At 31.6% G+C, this 17,120-nt stretch overlaps 1 protein-coding gene across 1 annotated transcript in view; it reads right to left on the bottom strand.

Moving 5' to 3' along the window:
- LOC149087589 (voltage-dependent calcium channel type A subunit alpha-1-like) overlaps positions 1–17,120 on the bottom strand; it is a 154,285-nt gene that overhangs the window by 54,273 nt on the left and 82,892 nt on the right. The window contains exon 30 of the mRNA XM_089231917.1: positions 3,647–3,730. Coding sequence (XP_089088043.1) covers positions 3,647–3,730 — 84 coding nt within the window. The remainder of the gene's footprint in view (positions 1–3,646; positions 3,731–17,120) is intronic.

Below are 17,120 nucleotides of genomic sequence, written 5' to 3'. Positions count from 1 at the left end.
AGGCATTTCAAAGATATGTAGAATGCTTTCTCAAAGCTTCTTAAGCAGATAACTCATTAAATAAACTGTGTGAAAGTAACATGTTTTTTGAGCACACACTATTTTCAACATTACAGTGAAACCTATCTATTGCAGACACTGGCAGGACAAAAAAAATTGTCTGTAAAAGAGAGGGCAACCATTAATGAGTAGTTTCGAATACATATTTTTATTATACAAGGAGAAATTATTATTTGGCCATAGAAGAGAGGGCTGACTGCATCTCAATATCTCTTTATATTTAAGTTAAGTGCCTTTTACTGTATATAAATAGTGAGCCCTCTATTTAACAGGCTAATAGGAGCAAAGAGTTGTCTGTTTGATCGAAAAACAATAAAATTGCAATTTTTTTTTAAAACACAAAATATCAGAAACAATATAAACCCCACAAATTCATTATGAATAAAACTTTTATAATGCCAGTTTTTTTTTGTATGACTGAAGAAGTCTAGATAATTATTATTTTTATTACATCTTCACATTTGAACTTGAAGATTAGCCTATTTATTTTACACTGTGCAAAAAAAAAATTAAGAAATCTCACAATAACCAAAGAATTTTAAAGTGTTCAAGTGGTTGACTCCCTAATTTTTCACGCTTTGAAATAATATTATAATTTAAAATATTTTGCTAGTTCAATCTTGTGGCACTCGGTACTCTTGAAACTTTTAGAATCAGTTTTAGTTTCTGAAATTGCAGAAATTTTATTCACTGCTAAGTCCATTAATCTATTACGAAAAAGTCACACTTTTCACCACCTTCAATGCAGCAGCAAAATTAATTAAAGGTGAGAGAGTTGCTGCTGTATCTGTGCAAAGTTCCAACTAACGACTCTTTTTATGTCTGCTGAATCAAACTTCATGTTCCATCACAATCACAGACACTTTGAAAAATTAATGCTAATACAAACTGATTTTTTAGAGTATTATTATCTGGATAGAAGCCCTATTAGAAATATTAGCATTACACAAACATGATAACTATGATAAGCTTAATGAAACATCAATTAATGACTTTATTTGAAGCAAAAAGTCCATTAAATCTGAAGTCTGTAGAACCAAAGCCTGTTAAAATGAGGGTTTACTGTATTATTGTTTTCAATGTAAAGATAAGGGAACTTCATGGCATTACAAATGAAGTTGTTACTTATTTACAAACAAGAAATGTTAGCAATATGCATAAAAGGGTACCAATGCATAGTCATTAAATGTGTTGTTCTAAAGCGTAAGCATAATAAATGGTTAAATAACAACATTAAAAATGGAAATGTGTAAACTACCAATAGGTAATTTTTGGTAATCTAATGGTAAGTTTTTTGTAAGTTTTATTGAGATGAAATTTGTGAAGGCAAAACAAAATGTAATCCATTGCAGCATAGGAGATGAAAGGTGTAAAATAATAAAAAATATATATTTCAATAAATATCATTATCAATAAAGTTGTATGAGAGAATTGTGAACTGAAAACATATTGTCACGATGATTGAATGAAGATGATTCAGTGTCATACGGATAGTGTTTTTAAAATATAAATTTGAAACTATTCTAAAATTGATTTTCATAAAATGATTCTATTTAATTTTGACATTTATTAATGAATTTATGTGTGAAAATCCAATTATTTTGAGTGAATTCTGGACCCCCCTGGTAATTTTTTATTAGCAGAGTTAACATGTGTATACCAAAAGATGAATATTTGATCATACCCCCCCCCCCCACTACGATGAATATTATGTAGAGGTAATTATCTTGATCCTTGATGTGTGAGAATAATAATTATTTCAGCTAGTGAAAACAAATTTTCTGTTTTTCAGAACTCAAACATGACACAAATCTTGAATTCAAAACAAGTTTACACTGCAACACTAATCTGTATAATTTTGTTGATTTGTGAGAAAAAAATAAGCTTCAGCTTACATTATGTTAGAGCAGTGGAGCTCAACCTTTAAGTGAGTGTGCTACTTTATTGGTTTGAAAATGTGTCGCGAGCAACTTAAGTGATCTGAAAATGTGCAGTGGATCATTTCAGTTTTAGTATCTGAAAATGTGTTGCAGGCCACTCAAGTTCTCTGGAACTGTGTCATGGTTCTCAATCAAGTGATTTATAAATATGCAGAGCATCACTCCATGATCTGGAAATGTGCCGTGGATCTCTTGAGTAATCTGGAAATGTACCACAGGCTGCTTAAGTGAGCTGGAACTGTCGTGGTAATATGTAAATATGCTGCAGGTCCCTTAAAATATATGCAAATATGCTGCAGGTCCCTTAAAGGATGTGCAAATATGCCTCTCAGTTTATTCTTACAGAATTAGGTTTGAGGCCTCAGGCCACATCTGACCTATGTGGGTGATGGATTAAATATGTTTGTGTTAGAGCATTTAGAAATATATGCAATCTTGAAATATACATACATTTTTATACAGAATATTTTGATATAGAAATGAGAATAATTTTTTTAATATAGCAAGATTTAAGTGTCTAGCTCTACTCCATAAGAGTTAATTCTCAAAATATTAAAATACAAGGGATGTACAAAACACCCTAATCATTATTTTCTGGGTTTTTTTCCCTCCTATAAGTCATCCAGTTACATTTCAGACCATTTCTAAATGGCTTTTCAATAGTTTATTTATGATGTGCTTTAATATTATATGATTGCTTCATTACTGTGATGCTAGCATGTTAAGGGGCATTATCAGTACGCACCTAGTAATCATTATTTATTGTGATTTTGAGTTTTGATATAATCTTATTATGAACAAGTCATTGAGGTTTCATATCTATGATGATCTGCTACTTCTAATTGGAAATTAAAATGAGTGGATAAAGCTGGTGTGAGCTTTGCTACAGAGTGCTTGCTATAAAGCTGTGATTTAAGTGCATACTGATATTATTTTTGAAGTGACTGAAAAATAAAAAGATCATTCATATTTATAAGCAACATGATGCATGAGAAAAATAAAATACAGTGTCATTCTACATACAATAAATATACAAATATAAATTTAGTATCTTTAATACACTAAAACTTTATACATACTAAAATATGCAATTTACATTTAACTAATATAGATTAGTTTGAAAGTTTCCTATATTTTTAATACATACTGATGCAATAATAGCAGTAGAGTAGTTAAAATTAAATTAGGGGGAAAAAATGCTATATCCTCAGTGTTCATTAAAATGTATTTTCAATTTAAATTATTTAAAGAAAGGGACTTTTAAAGAAGAATACTTAAAATTTAAGAATGATACTTTTTTGTATATCTATAATATATATATATATATATATATATATATATATATATATATATATATATATATATATATATATATATATATATATATATATGACAATAAAAACACAAAGCTAGTTACTATAAGCTAATGTGAGCATGAATGAAAAGCTAACAAAAGTTAGTTATCTGTAGGTGTTTATCACGAGAACATAAAAATTGTGTGTATATACTTGAACAAAAACAAACAAGAATAAAACTGAATAAAAATAGTCATATGAATAAATATGTCAAAGTAGAATTAATCTATACAATATAGATATATATAATCTAGAAGATCGGAATAACTGAATATTAGTATTCAAACTTACCCCCAATTCCACAACCAAAACATCAATCACACTGCCAACTACCGTAATAAAGTCAAAAGTGTTCCAGAAATCTCTAAAAAAATTCTTCAAAAGAAAAAATATTTGCATAAGCGATAGGGAAATTTCAAATAAATATTTTTATGAGTAATAGAAGAACTTGTAGTTTTGTGTAAAAAAACGAAAAAAAATTGTAATCAGTGTATTTTCATGTAATTTTTTTTTCTATTTGGTACATTTCAGAGTGGGAAAAAACATATCATGTTAAGTTCCCTTAATTTATACTTCTCTGTGACTCTCTACTGAATCAGCTCAATTCCAAAAATTCAAATAAAGAGAAATAAAACTTGAGCAGCAGTAGCTGAGATGAAAATCAAAAATTAACAGATCATAAATTTTTGGACTTTTTCTACATATATATTGTATGAGATAGAATTTCCCCATCTTCTTGCTTCAAATTTAATAATAATAAGTTATTTTCAAATAATAAAATTAAGCGGTTACCAAAATAAAAGTGAAAGAGCTATTCATTGCTAATAATGATGAAAAAAGTGTAAACAAAGTGTCAACACACAGATGTATATTAACCATTTTAACCACAAATCAAAATATTAAATTGAATTCTTAAGTTAATTTAAAAGAAATAAATATTTAAATGTATTGAAACAGACCTTTTCAATGAAACTGTAGTGTAAGTAAACTGTTTTAGTGGGAGAAAAACTAATATCATTTATCATCTTGTGTTTTATCCCAGGGCTTGACAAACAACCAAGCTATAGGTATCCATGACATCTAAAATATTGGTGTTGAGCCCAAAATTTTTCCGAGTCGATAACAAAATTGGACACTAAGTAAACCCACCAAAAAATTAGCATAGGCCTAATTCATTTTAGCATCTCTACCAATATAGATAGGGAGGGCAATAAGACTTGGAAAAGTCTAAAAAAAATTATGTCTTAAAAAAGTCTTAAAATTATTAAACTGTTTCTCAGAAGAAAATATGTTCTGCTGGACTCGGAAGAATTTTGGATAGGATATAAATTTTTTCCTCAATTTATCAAGCCCTGATTTATACCAATTATGACCTTTGTATTTAATTCATAAAAAATTACAGAAGGTTCAATGTTTTTAATGATTTAAAATACATTCGTTTGAGCATTTTAGAATCTGTTAAAGAAATTCCATTCATTAAGTCATTAGTCATCAATGTACAGCTGCATTTAAAAACATTTGCTTCATGTATGTAAATAAATACAGTTGAGTGACCATGTATAACAAGATCACTTTGTTCCATCTTAAAATTTATGTAAAAAAATTGTCAATGAAGAATAATTTTCAATGCAAAATAAATAAACAAAAAATGTATGTTTCATGAAAATTTTGTTACAAAGAAAAAAAGTTACGTGGAGACTCCATTATACAAACTGAAAACAAAAAAAAAATATTTTTAAAAGATGTACATCAACAGAAAAATAAACTAAAATAAAAACAGAGAAAAGACAGTTGCTTGATTCTGCTGCATGTGAATAATTAATGCAGATTTTTTTCATACAAATCTCATAATACACACACATATATACAGAGATATTGAAAGAAATTTTTCTATTTAGTTTGTTTAATTAGATACAAGCAAAATTCCTTGACATCATGTTTAAAGAACTTTTGAATTAAACCTGTTTGCAAGTTAGCAACTAAAATTCTGAAATCTATTGGTGCATAATTTACACTGGTATATAAGATATTTTCTTTTTTTTTTTGTACACATTTTGCACCTTCACATACCAGCATTTGTAGACCTGTTTCTATTAAAGGGTTTCTTTATTGAAAGTGTTTTTCTAGCAAATAATTTAACGTTCTCCACTTATAAAAATGAGATAATTATCAAAATGTCAGGATAATTTTCACTCTACTCAAACAGAAAATCATTCCTAAAAAATGTCAAGGAGTCATGCCTATATAATTTCAAAAGAGGAAAATTGGAAAAAATATTTGATTCACTGATTGATATACAGCATATCCAGAAAGTCCTCACCTATGCCTGCTTTTTCTGAACTGTTAGTCGCACACAAAAACTTCTAATCTCAAAAAATGTTTTGAATAAAATTCATATTTATATTATGGTACTTCTCTATGTAAACAAATTGATTTTTGAAAAAAAATTACAAAATTTAAAATTTTTATGTTTTTTTTCAGGGACCTATAGTCTTATTTAATAAAAGCCTGTTCTTTTGAGAAGCACATCAAGTTTAAGGAAGATGATAGATTTCAAGGCTTGTGATTTTTTTTTTTTTTTTTTGATGCTTGGAAGCTATTTTGTTAGATGTCATTTAGAAGTCAGTGAGAGAAATATAAATTGAACTAATTAGAATTTTAATTTTTCCCTTTGTGTCAATGTGATTTTTTTTTTATTATTATTTAATAGTAAGTGAAATTCTGTACTAATATAGTTACACATTTTATAGGCCAAACAAATAATGCTAATTAATTGCATAATAACAAACAATTAATTTATCAAACTGTGTTGATAGAAAAATTTTCAAAACAGTGGAATATCAATTAGTGATAATTGGCTCATCACTGATTTTGTTCCAGTGATTTTAGGATGATTTTTGGGAGCTGATTCAGAATCTGGCATTGGTTTTGTAAGATTGACTCTAGTTTTTGAGATAAACTGAAAATCAAATTTTCAATGGAAAAATAAAAATTCAATGGAAATACCATAAGGAGCGTTCAAATCCCATTGAAACTGTGCAGTATAAATAAATACAGTAATTCATTGACAAAGATATTTCAGTGATTTTAGAGTCATTTTGGGGCCTGATTCCCAATCTAGAATTGGTTTTGCCAAATTGGCTTTAGTTTTTGTGATAATATATACTCTCAACAATGTGATTTGCGTGTTTCTTATTCATTACAATTGAAAATTAATTTTCACTTTATCTCAAACTAGGGCCAATTCAACAAAACCAATGCCAGATTAGAATTTAGTGCCCAAAATCACCATAAAATTACAGAAATATCTTTATCAATGATTTACTGTACTTATTTATAACACAGTTTCAATGTAATTTATATGCTACTTATGTATTACCACTGAAATTTAATTTTCACTTTATCCCTTTAAAACCATTAAAACTTCCTTAAGAACATTTTTTTTTTTTTTTGAGCAGTGAAATCACTGAATTTATCACCATCAGAAGAATGTTTGAGACTTACATCTCATTAATTAATTACATATTAATTTGTGTTGTTTGATTTGTGAACCACTCCCAAATCTCCTCCAAAAACTTCTAATATAGTTATAAGGATTGAGGGAACATAAAAAAATAAAATGTTGTAATTTATATATTTGTTTTACTGTAAATGTGGCATACTATAAGAGTATCTACCTCATTTAAAACATTTTTGCAATTAGACGTTTACCCCTATGACCAACAGTTTAAAAAAAGAGAGGTCTAAGCAAGAACTTTCTGGACATGCTGTATATGCTCAGTAGCATGAGTAAACTTGATATGTGACTCCAGGAACTACAACACTTAACCATAATAAGCCATAGTAATGAAACAATTTTTTTCTGATAAGCAGCTGCTGAAATTTTGATCATTTGAAAATTTTTGTCACAATATGTCCATTTTATGCAACTAACCCCGATTAGATAGGGAACTATAGTATAATGATTTGTCTGTTGAACTGGATTCTACTGTGTATGGGAAAAATTCCCTGTATGAATGTATCAATATATGCAAAAAAAAAAAACTTTCATCAGCTTAGCAGAACATGAGAAAACTTGTAAAATAGAAAGCATAATGAGAAGTCTATAGTGTTAGAAATAGAACTGCAGCCTTGAAACTCTAAATTTGTTTTGAAAAGGTATGCGGAGCCTACAGTGTGAACCTCCGTGTCACTTGACAAACTAACACCCAGAAATTGAGTTTAAAATTTTCATGCTTCTATTATCATTCAACTCAACTCTATGAAGCATTAGTGAATTTGAGATTAATTTAAAATATTTCAAAGCAGCTACATAGTTATTTGAAAACTCATAATTGATAACAGAAAATATTTCGATCAGTATTTTCAAAGCATCATTCTCTTTAGTCAATTATTAGTCACTTTGGTAAAACCACCATCTGAGAAGTCAGAATCAGCAAATCCATGTTTGAAACTCAGAAAAAATAACACCTTGAATGTTATTTTGAAAAACACGCTTACAATTTTTGTCATCATTCCACCATACTGTAGTTCCTATTTTCCCATTGACTCACAAATTCCTAATTTTTTTGAATTAAATAGTGTAATTTCAGTTATGTTTACATTTATTACGAATATGTAGCCATAAGCACATATTCACAGGTGAGATAATGGACTATAGCTCAGGGCGGGCAGCAAAAATTTAAGTAATTGGTGATCAAAGGTAACACATTAAAATAAGTGAATGGTGGCAAAATTTGAATAGCCTGCAGGTGGTGAAGTCGTAAGTCTGCCTCTGTATGCAGCTGAAGTCGAAAATGCTTATTTCTGTTCTTAAGTTGACCAAAATTATGAAGATGATGAAATCTCTCCTTTGCCTTATCCCTTCACATATTTGTTGACAATTCTTTAGTTCCATTGCAATTTCAAATCAACAGCTGGTACATGATTTCTGCAATATATTCAATTTGTTCATACTGTGGAACAAGGTGTATGTCCCTTGACACTTACTAGGAGGGAATAATCTTATGAATCCATACAGATACTTCACTGAAAATATATTAGAACAGTTTGATGGTATGAACGTTCATCACACAAACTAATTTGCTCAATAACAATGTTAAATCACACACAAAGACTTCTAACAAAATAACATTTTTTCCTATTTGGCTTGTTTTGTGCATTTGTCAATGATACAAAAAAGTATAGAGAAATAAGTACCAATAATACAGAATTTTTGGTTTGAAATAATTATAGAAATAAAGAGAATTGGGAAAAATTTGAATAAATACAAAATTTTCATAACACTTGAAAATATGACAATGTTTTCAATTAATAAATGCTTCGCTATAGGATAAAACAAGTATAATCATAATACATTTATTGCATCAATATGTTAATAATTGATGCAAAGTACACTGTTTTTGAAAACAAGATTCAAACACAGGGGGACTAAATATAACATGTCTAAAAGAAACCAAGGTATATCAAAATTTTTAAGTTTTATTTCTCTGTGAATGAGTTACACAAATCAAAGTATATTTGACCCATAAAATATTCTATAACTTAAGGTTGCATTTGATCTGCAGATTTTCATTTCATTGTTCTTAAATTATGAATAACTTTGAATTTAATAACTTTTTATTTATTAAAAAAACAACTTATGTTCCTATTCTGAAACATCATAATTACTATGGTTTGGTGTTTAGGATTTTTTTTAAAATAGGATAAAGGTAGATGATACTATTTTGAACAAGTACAAAACAACTACACCTGGAAATGATCAATTGAAAGAATTTGGTTCAAAAAATCCAAAGTAGTTCAAAAATTGTACCAATAATTTTGTATGCAAACTAATGTTGTGATTCCCTTTTTTTCACCCACCTAAAAATAAACCAGCTTGTAAAGTCTAAGCATCAATTTAAAAACTTATAAAATAAAATATTTTATATCATTTGGGATGAAGGGGTAGTGAAGACTTTTGAAGATGGTTGTAACATGTATGACAGAGTTCAATATCTTTATTTGATAAATTTTAAAAGTGGCCAGGAAATCCCAAGCCAATAAAATCTGACCATGAAAGCCTACCCTCTCACTCTTTAATCAATTAAATTTTTACATATTTAAGAAGAGAATATAACCTTTTGAAGATTTGGCATCAGAATATGTATTGAAAAATTTTATCTAACCACACTGAAAATGGCAAAAGAATCAAACTTGTTCACTAGAGCTCTCAGAAGTGCAGTGGCAAAGTTCAATTACCATTCTTGGTAATGTTTCATTAAAATGATAAATAAATAAATATATATATATATATATACAAATATGATAATGTTTTATCATAAATGAGAACAAAAAATTTAATATGTGCCAAAATTTTTCTTGTATAATTAAGAAGAAACAGCACCAACATCCTGAAAAATTTTCCAATAATTAATATAAAATTCCTAAGAGGAAATAATACCAAAGAAAATTTGTGATGTGACTTCATAGTTTTTTTTTTAAATCTGGCTGCCAAAAAAAACTTTTGAGTCATTTTTAAAGACAAGTAGCATAATAAATGTACACTTAATTTAATATTGCTTAATCAAAACTCTCTAAAGGGTAAATTGTGATACTTTACTATAAACATTACTTATTATATGTATGCAAGTTACAATTTTAGTTTCCAAAATCAGCAGGAAAAATGAATGTTACTGCTGGTGTATTTACAACTTTTGTACTAACATGTATTTCATACCTTTGAAAAATGAAATGAAAATTTCACATTCACTTAATATTTATCTTTTATCTCCTAATCTTGAAGACAATGTCTGAAACATCCATTGTGGGAAACATGGTTAACCAATCGCCATCACCTCTACCGGCTGTAAGCTTTTCGAGCCCACAGTTGACAAGGGAGTCCATTCACACCTTGACTCAATTAACTTCTTTTTTCCTAACCAACACGGCTTTAGATCATCAGTATCTGTTTCCACTCAATTAGCCCTTTACATCCACGATTTATCTAATAGTATTGACCACAAACTACAAACTGATATCGTATACTTGGATTTTCCAAAAGCATTTGTCAGGGTGCCCCACAGTAAACCTCTTCTTAAACTGCAAAACCTTGGCTTATGTGTTCAATTACTGAAATGGGTGGAGGCCTTCATTGTTGATCGCAGTCAGCTTGTCTGTCTCAAGAGCCATAACTCCTCATACCTCTGAGTCAAGTCTGGCATGCCTCAGGGGATCAGTCCTCTCCCCTCTATTATTTCTAATTTATATTAATGACCTACTATTATCAATCAATTGCTCCATCAGACTTTTCACCAATGATTACGTTATTTATCAAAGAATTTACATTAGATCCGACCAAGATTCTCTCCAGCACAACCTTAACACTATATCCGAATGGTGCTCATCTTGGCAACTACCCCTAATCATCTCCAAAACAGATTTTTATGAAACTTACCCATAAAGGATCTCCCTTTGATTTCCCTTACTCAATTAATAATTCTTTATTCACAGAGGTTTCCCATTACAAATACCTGGATGTGATAATTTCTGTCAACCTTCGCTGGAACATCCACATGGACTACATATTTCAAAAATGACTTCATAACCTTTTTTTCCTTTGTCATAACCTAAAATATTCCACCCACCACCTCCGACATCTATGCTTCCGAACTTATATCCTTCCTGTCCTCTATGCCTGCAAAATTTGGGATACCTATACACAAAGCAATATAGATAAGTTGAAATCTATCCAAAATAAACCTACCCACTTTATTTTAAACTGCTGGTTTTCCTCTGTTTTCATCACACAGCTCAAATGCCAACTTAATATCCTCTTACTTACCTCCCATAGATATATCGCTCACCAATCCATACTTTTCAAAATGGCTATTTTAACACTGACACTACCCACATTCTAATCAAATCTTCACATTTTCCAATAGATTCATCACTCCCAGAAATTGAAACCTTTTCTTGCATCCACAGATTGCTTCAAATTTAGTTTTTCCCCCCGTACAATCATTGATTGGAACAACCTCCCATCAAATTCTGTAGACTGTACTTCAATCTCTGATTTTGTATGTAGCATCAATCGCCTATGTCAAATCCCATCACTGCACCCTCTTGTATAGGCCTCGGCCAAACAATATTGTATATAAATAAATAAGTGTTTGTCTGGTTTGTGCAAATTCATAGTGAATAATCTCTCTTATATAAAAAAGTAAGCAATGCAAATTTGGTTCTTGATTTGGATTGACAGAGCTTTTGTCATAGATGAATTATTATCTGACTGCCTTCACTGTAGGCTTTTGCACAGTGCTGCTAATGTAAGAACATAATGATAGTTACAGACCCTGTGCATTGCACTGGCATTAAAATCACATGACCAATAAACAGGTAAATTACCAGAGCAGATGACTCATATAGTTATCATGAAAATTTAAAAAAAAACCATATTTTTTTATGCTGTTATACTCTACTTTTTTGAGAAAAAAAAAAACATTAGAGTAGAACCTTGATTACCCAGGGTAATGATGGAGAAGAGCAACACAGATAACCGAAACCCTAGTTAAACCTTCAAGAATAAAAAGAAAAGTAATAACATGACAGTAACCATAAAATGGTATGAAAAAAAATACAATGTGTGTGTATATATATAAAATAAGAGCCCCACATTATATAATCGACTACTAGGAGCCAAAGGTTATCTGTTTTAATGAAAATCCAGTTTATAACAAATCATTCTTATGGTGGGTGAAATTCAATCACAGTTAAATCAAGGAAAGTAGAAATACGCAAGGAAAAAAAGCTACACAATTACGCTTTTTAACTCTTCATTTTACTCCTAAAATGATCCTTCCACTTTTCCGGGGCTTAGTTTGTTCTGGCCTGGAGTATGCTGTCCAGTTTTGGAGGCCATTCTTGAAGAAGGCCATTGACTTGGTCGGGGGGAAGGGGTTGCAGAGAAGAGCGCTGATGACACACAGGGCTTAAGCTATGAAGAGGGACTTGAATTTTGAAAATATTTGCATTGGACAAGCACAGGTGTTGGGGGATATGATTGAAGTGTATAAAATTTTCAATGTGATGCATAAAATGGACCATAAGTAATTAATACATTGTCAACAACTGCTTCAACAAGGGGACACCAGTACTGATTGGTAAGGGAAAATTCTAGGTTGTGGTGTCACAGGAAATTTTTCTGCAATTGGGTTGTGAATAATTGGGTATCGTGAATTCTAATACAATTCGGGATTGGATTGGATTTTAAATTTGTTGGCACAAGGAGACACAGTTCAGACATTTAAAAAGATACAATAAACATATTGGGATAAATCGAGAAGTTACCCATACTTAGATGAGACAACCATAATTTTTTATGGGCAGTATGTATATTTATATTTTATCATAATTATAAGTTTTTTATTGCTCTTATTGGGTTGCTGTATTTTTGATATAGTTTAGATATATATATTCAGCAACTATATTTTTATGGTCACCTTTTTTCAGCCACCTCATTAGGCATTTTGTCAGTTGTGATCTTTGTATTTGTATTTCTTTAGGTTACTGTTACTGACAGAGCTGTTTTACACCCTTACCAGTCAGGGTCATTACCTTATTGCTAAAATTGAAGCATTATATAATTGTTAATAAACATCTTTGAACATAGTTTTAGCCCACTAATGTTCACATATATTGTACCTAAATGCCCATTTCTCCAGCTCCTTAACCTCAAGACTTGGATGTAAGCAAAGCAACAAAGATTAGGCTTGATAAAAGTCAATAATATCATTATATTTTCTGCTCTCCTTTTATTCCTCTTTTTTTTTCCTAACTAAAATACTGTTGCTCAAAAATCCAAATAATTACAACTTCAATAGCAATGCCTTCTTTTCATTACCAAATAATGCAATCTTATCTGTGCAATAGTTTTATGCTCTGCTCTCCATGACCTTCCCTGAGGTTTTCAAATTTTCATAGCATAAGCTGGTTGATCTCCATCCAGGACAATTAAGGTTCTATTCCAGTTGATTTGTTATAAAAATCGTAAAAATTAATTTTGGAGAAAATTTCAAAGTTCATTAACCTCTTCAAAATTTCATTTGAAGAAGTTTCATTTTTCTTTTGCTCAAAAGTTCTAAGGAAACACATTTATTTTAAGATGCACACACCCCTCCCTCTTCTTCCCATTCTTTTTCTCATGGCAGGTTATTGACAACTGCAAGAATACACAGCACATTTTCTTGCTAAAAAGCCCTCAAACTGATTCCAATAAAAAGTTATTTGATTAATATAATTGATCAAAAATCAATACACATTAACTTTCAATGAGATGCAAAACAATATCTATTCATAATCAATGCTAAAATGGTCTTCATCCAAGCACACTAGAATGAGTTTTTCCAGATTCTGGGATATTTTGTCTGAAGTATTAACCTTACACTGATCGATAATCACAGAGGTTCTGTGAATTTTTCAATGTTGCATAGTTCAATTTTATACATTTTTCACCCTAATAGTCCCTCCCAGAGAAAAGTAGAACTTCTAGTGTTAGATTGGAAGATCTGAGTAGTCAGATCTTGCAGGTATACCTGCTTGTAAATATATTTACAAGCAGAAACATCTCTGTTCAGCTATGTTGAATTTATGTGGCAACTGCCAAAATGTGGGACATGGAACAAAGGCAAATGAATATCACTGGACAAATTCATTATGAACAAAGTGGCTTTCTGCTATTGCAAATAGTTGACATGGGTACAAACGTTTTCTCACAATTATTTGAATAATACAAATTCTTATAGAAAATACACTCATGTCCATAAATTAAGGATAATGCCAGCTCCGGCAAATAAAGGTTCAGAAACAAAACAAATGTTACTTATTCATAAAGCCCATTTATTAAACAAAAGATAAAGAACAAAAACGATGGTGTAGGTATGATACCATTCATAAAAGCTATGATTTTTGCTCCCTGGAGCAATTGTAAAAAATATCTCCTTCACAAAAACTTACTGTTACATGGTTGGTATGATGGTTAATACATTGTATGTCTCCCATGCGATGAAATACAGTCCGTGCAACGCCTAGGTATGCTGAGTTATCAAATTATCGATCTGATCTTGGGGAAGATCACTCCACTCAGCAAGCAATGCTCTCCGAAGTTCCGTTACACATGTAGGAGGTGGTTGACGGGCTGCAACTTGTCAGCCAAGCATGTCCCACACATGCTCTATCGGATTCAAGTCAGGTGAGAATGTTGGCCATTCCATACGGGTTATATCCTCAGATTCAAGTCATTCGTTTACGATGTTTGCTCGGTGAGGACGGTCGTTGTCATCCATAAACACAAATTCTGCGCCCATGGCACCCCTAAACAAACGTACATGTTGTTCCAGAATGATGTCCCGATAAATTTGGGCTTTCATGGTTCCGGTTTGAACATGCAGATCTGTTCTGGAACCCAGTATAATTCCACCCCAAACGAGCAATGCTGCACCACCGTAACGGTGTCGTTCAATGATGTTGTCTTGGTGGTAACGGGTACCTGGCATTCTTCATATGAAAGTCCAACGTGAATCAGACTGCAAGTTAAACCTGGACTCGTCGGAAAACATCACACAAGCCCACTGTGACGATATCCACATTGCATGTTCTCTACTCCAGGTTAATCGCTGCCGACAGTAAGTTGCCGTGAGCGGAACACATCTGACAGGCCTGCGAGCATATAGACCAATATCTCCCAAACGTCTGTACACGGTTTGCCTTGAAACTGTGGTACCCGTGGCTGCAGATAGCTGACGAGACAGGTCGGATGCTGTGCTCCGTCTGCTTCTTTTGGCAGTTACTGCCAAATACCGGTCTTCATTCGGCATTGTAACTCGGGGGCGACCTGTACTGTAATGTCTACTGACATTTCCGTTATCTTGGAATTGTTGCCAAAGCCTAGAGATGACACTTTGGGCAATTCCAAATTCCTCGGATACTTCCATCTGAGTACGCCCACATTCAAGGCGGCCGATAATTCTACCACGTAAAAAATCATCCACATGCGTCCTCTGTGTCATAACTATTCGCTTATGGCACTGAGTGTCTTACAGAACTCTTGTGAACAATTTCACTTCTTTGCCACCATTCCTTATATACCCCCCCTCTTACACTCTCGTCATTGTGACGTACTATCGGCATCATCTGGTGGCTTCCTGAAATTTGCATATCATTCTTGCAGATGTGTGTGATAATTCTACAGATGAAATTTTTACTTTAGATTTAGATTTCTGTGCGATTCTGAATTATCCTTAATTTATGGACATGAGTGTAGTTTGAGGCCTCTAGCAAGAGACCCATTCTTTATTATCTAGCTCATATCAAAAGTGTATAACTGTTTTAACCCCAATTAAAATAAAAACATTCTTAACCTCACACTTATATACATTTTTAACTAAATAGAGCCCAGAAATTAAAGCAAAATATCTTGATTTTTTTTGCCTTTGAGCTTTTCTTTTTTTTAAACTTTTTTGTGCAAATGCCTTTTTTTTGAATCACCATAAATGCCTATTTCTACATATTTCTGTTTTCATCTATAAATATGTAAAACTTAGAAATTTTTAATGTCTGGGACTTAATTGGGAATTGCTCAGGGTTGAAGCATGCCTTCTCGGGGCCCCAGAGCAGACTTTTTCTTGGGTTGGGACCCCCTCAAAAGGGTTATGCTCAGTAAAAAATGGAGGGGTTTGCCTTCCTCCTCCTCTAATTTTTTTCAATGGTTAGCATATAGTATATGCACACACTCTGTTGCAAAAACAAAAACAATTCAGCTGAAATGGGATCAGAATAGGCCATGTGGCGGTTCCATGCCATGGTGGGTGGGGGGGAGGGGGGGTGATAAGAGTAATTAACTCTTCTCCAGATCAGAAACACCTATGAAAAACATGTGATATTCATCAGAAAAAAAAGTGCTGAATACAAACATATTTTAAAAGTGAGCCCCTCTTGCAAATTATTTTAAACAAGAAACTGTCAAAAATTCTAAATATGCAAAATAAGCGTACACATTTTTTGGACCCCCCCTCCCCTCATTCAGCTCGGAGCCCAAAAGCATTGCCCTAGTTGCCGCAGCCTGGTTACAGCCTATTTTTAAAACCTTATACTCTTAATGTTGATTTTCATAAGATCCATGTCTTTCTTTGTAAAACGGGATAACTCTGTTTTTGTTTCCCACAAAATAAATTACAAAGTGTTTAATAGTTCCATTTTTTTCCCTAAAATGGGACTTTTTCTCTCTTTTCAGCAAAAATCCTGCATTTTTGTTACTAAGCCATCGTGAGGTTTTAGAATGAAACTGTAAGATGTACATCACAAATTATATTTCTTCTATATACAATATATGTTTCATAGATTTCTTGAGAAAATCTCTATGAAAAAGAAATTTGAATCTGGTCAACTGAAAGAAACTCGTCAGCTTAAGGAAAAGGCTTTTTTTCGTATTACGTTTGCCTTCACTATAGGAAGGCCTATGTACATTATGGAGCTCACATACATGGATCACAACAAATACTACAAACTGATTATGACATTAAGTACGGTTTAGTTACTCAACAAGGAATGAGAAAAAGAACACCTAGCTTGAGTCTTGCAGCCTGATAACTATAACTTACAGGAATAAAAAAAAAGTATGATCAAATCTTAGCTCCGGAATGCACAAGAAAGCTTTCAATGGAAGAAAAAAAATGATGACATTATCTGAAATCCCGATAACAATAAAAATTTTTTTTCCCTTGTTATGATA

Source organism: Pholcus phalangioides, unplaced genomic scaffold (genome assembly GCF_987345545.1).
Source record: "Pholcus phalangioides strain wild (caught in Gottingen) unplaced genomic scaffold, Ppha-v1.0 ptg000004l_1, whole genome shotgun sequence".
NCBI classification, from domain to species: Eukaryota; Metazoa; Arthropoda; class Arachnida; order Araneae; family Pholcidae; genus Pholcus; species Pholcus phalangioides.
Note: the sequence above shows the minus strand (reverse complement) of the source record. Positions and strands in the feature narration are given on the sequence as shown.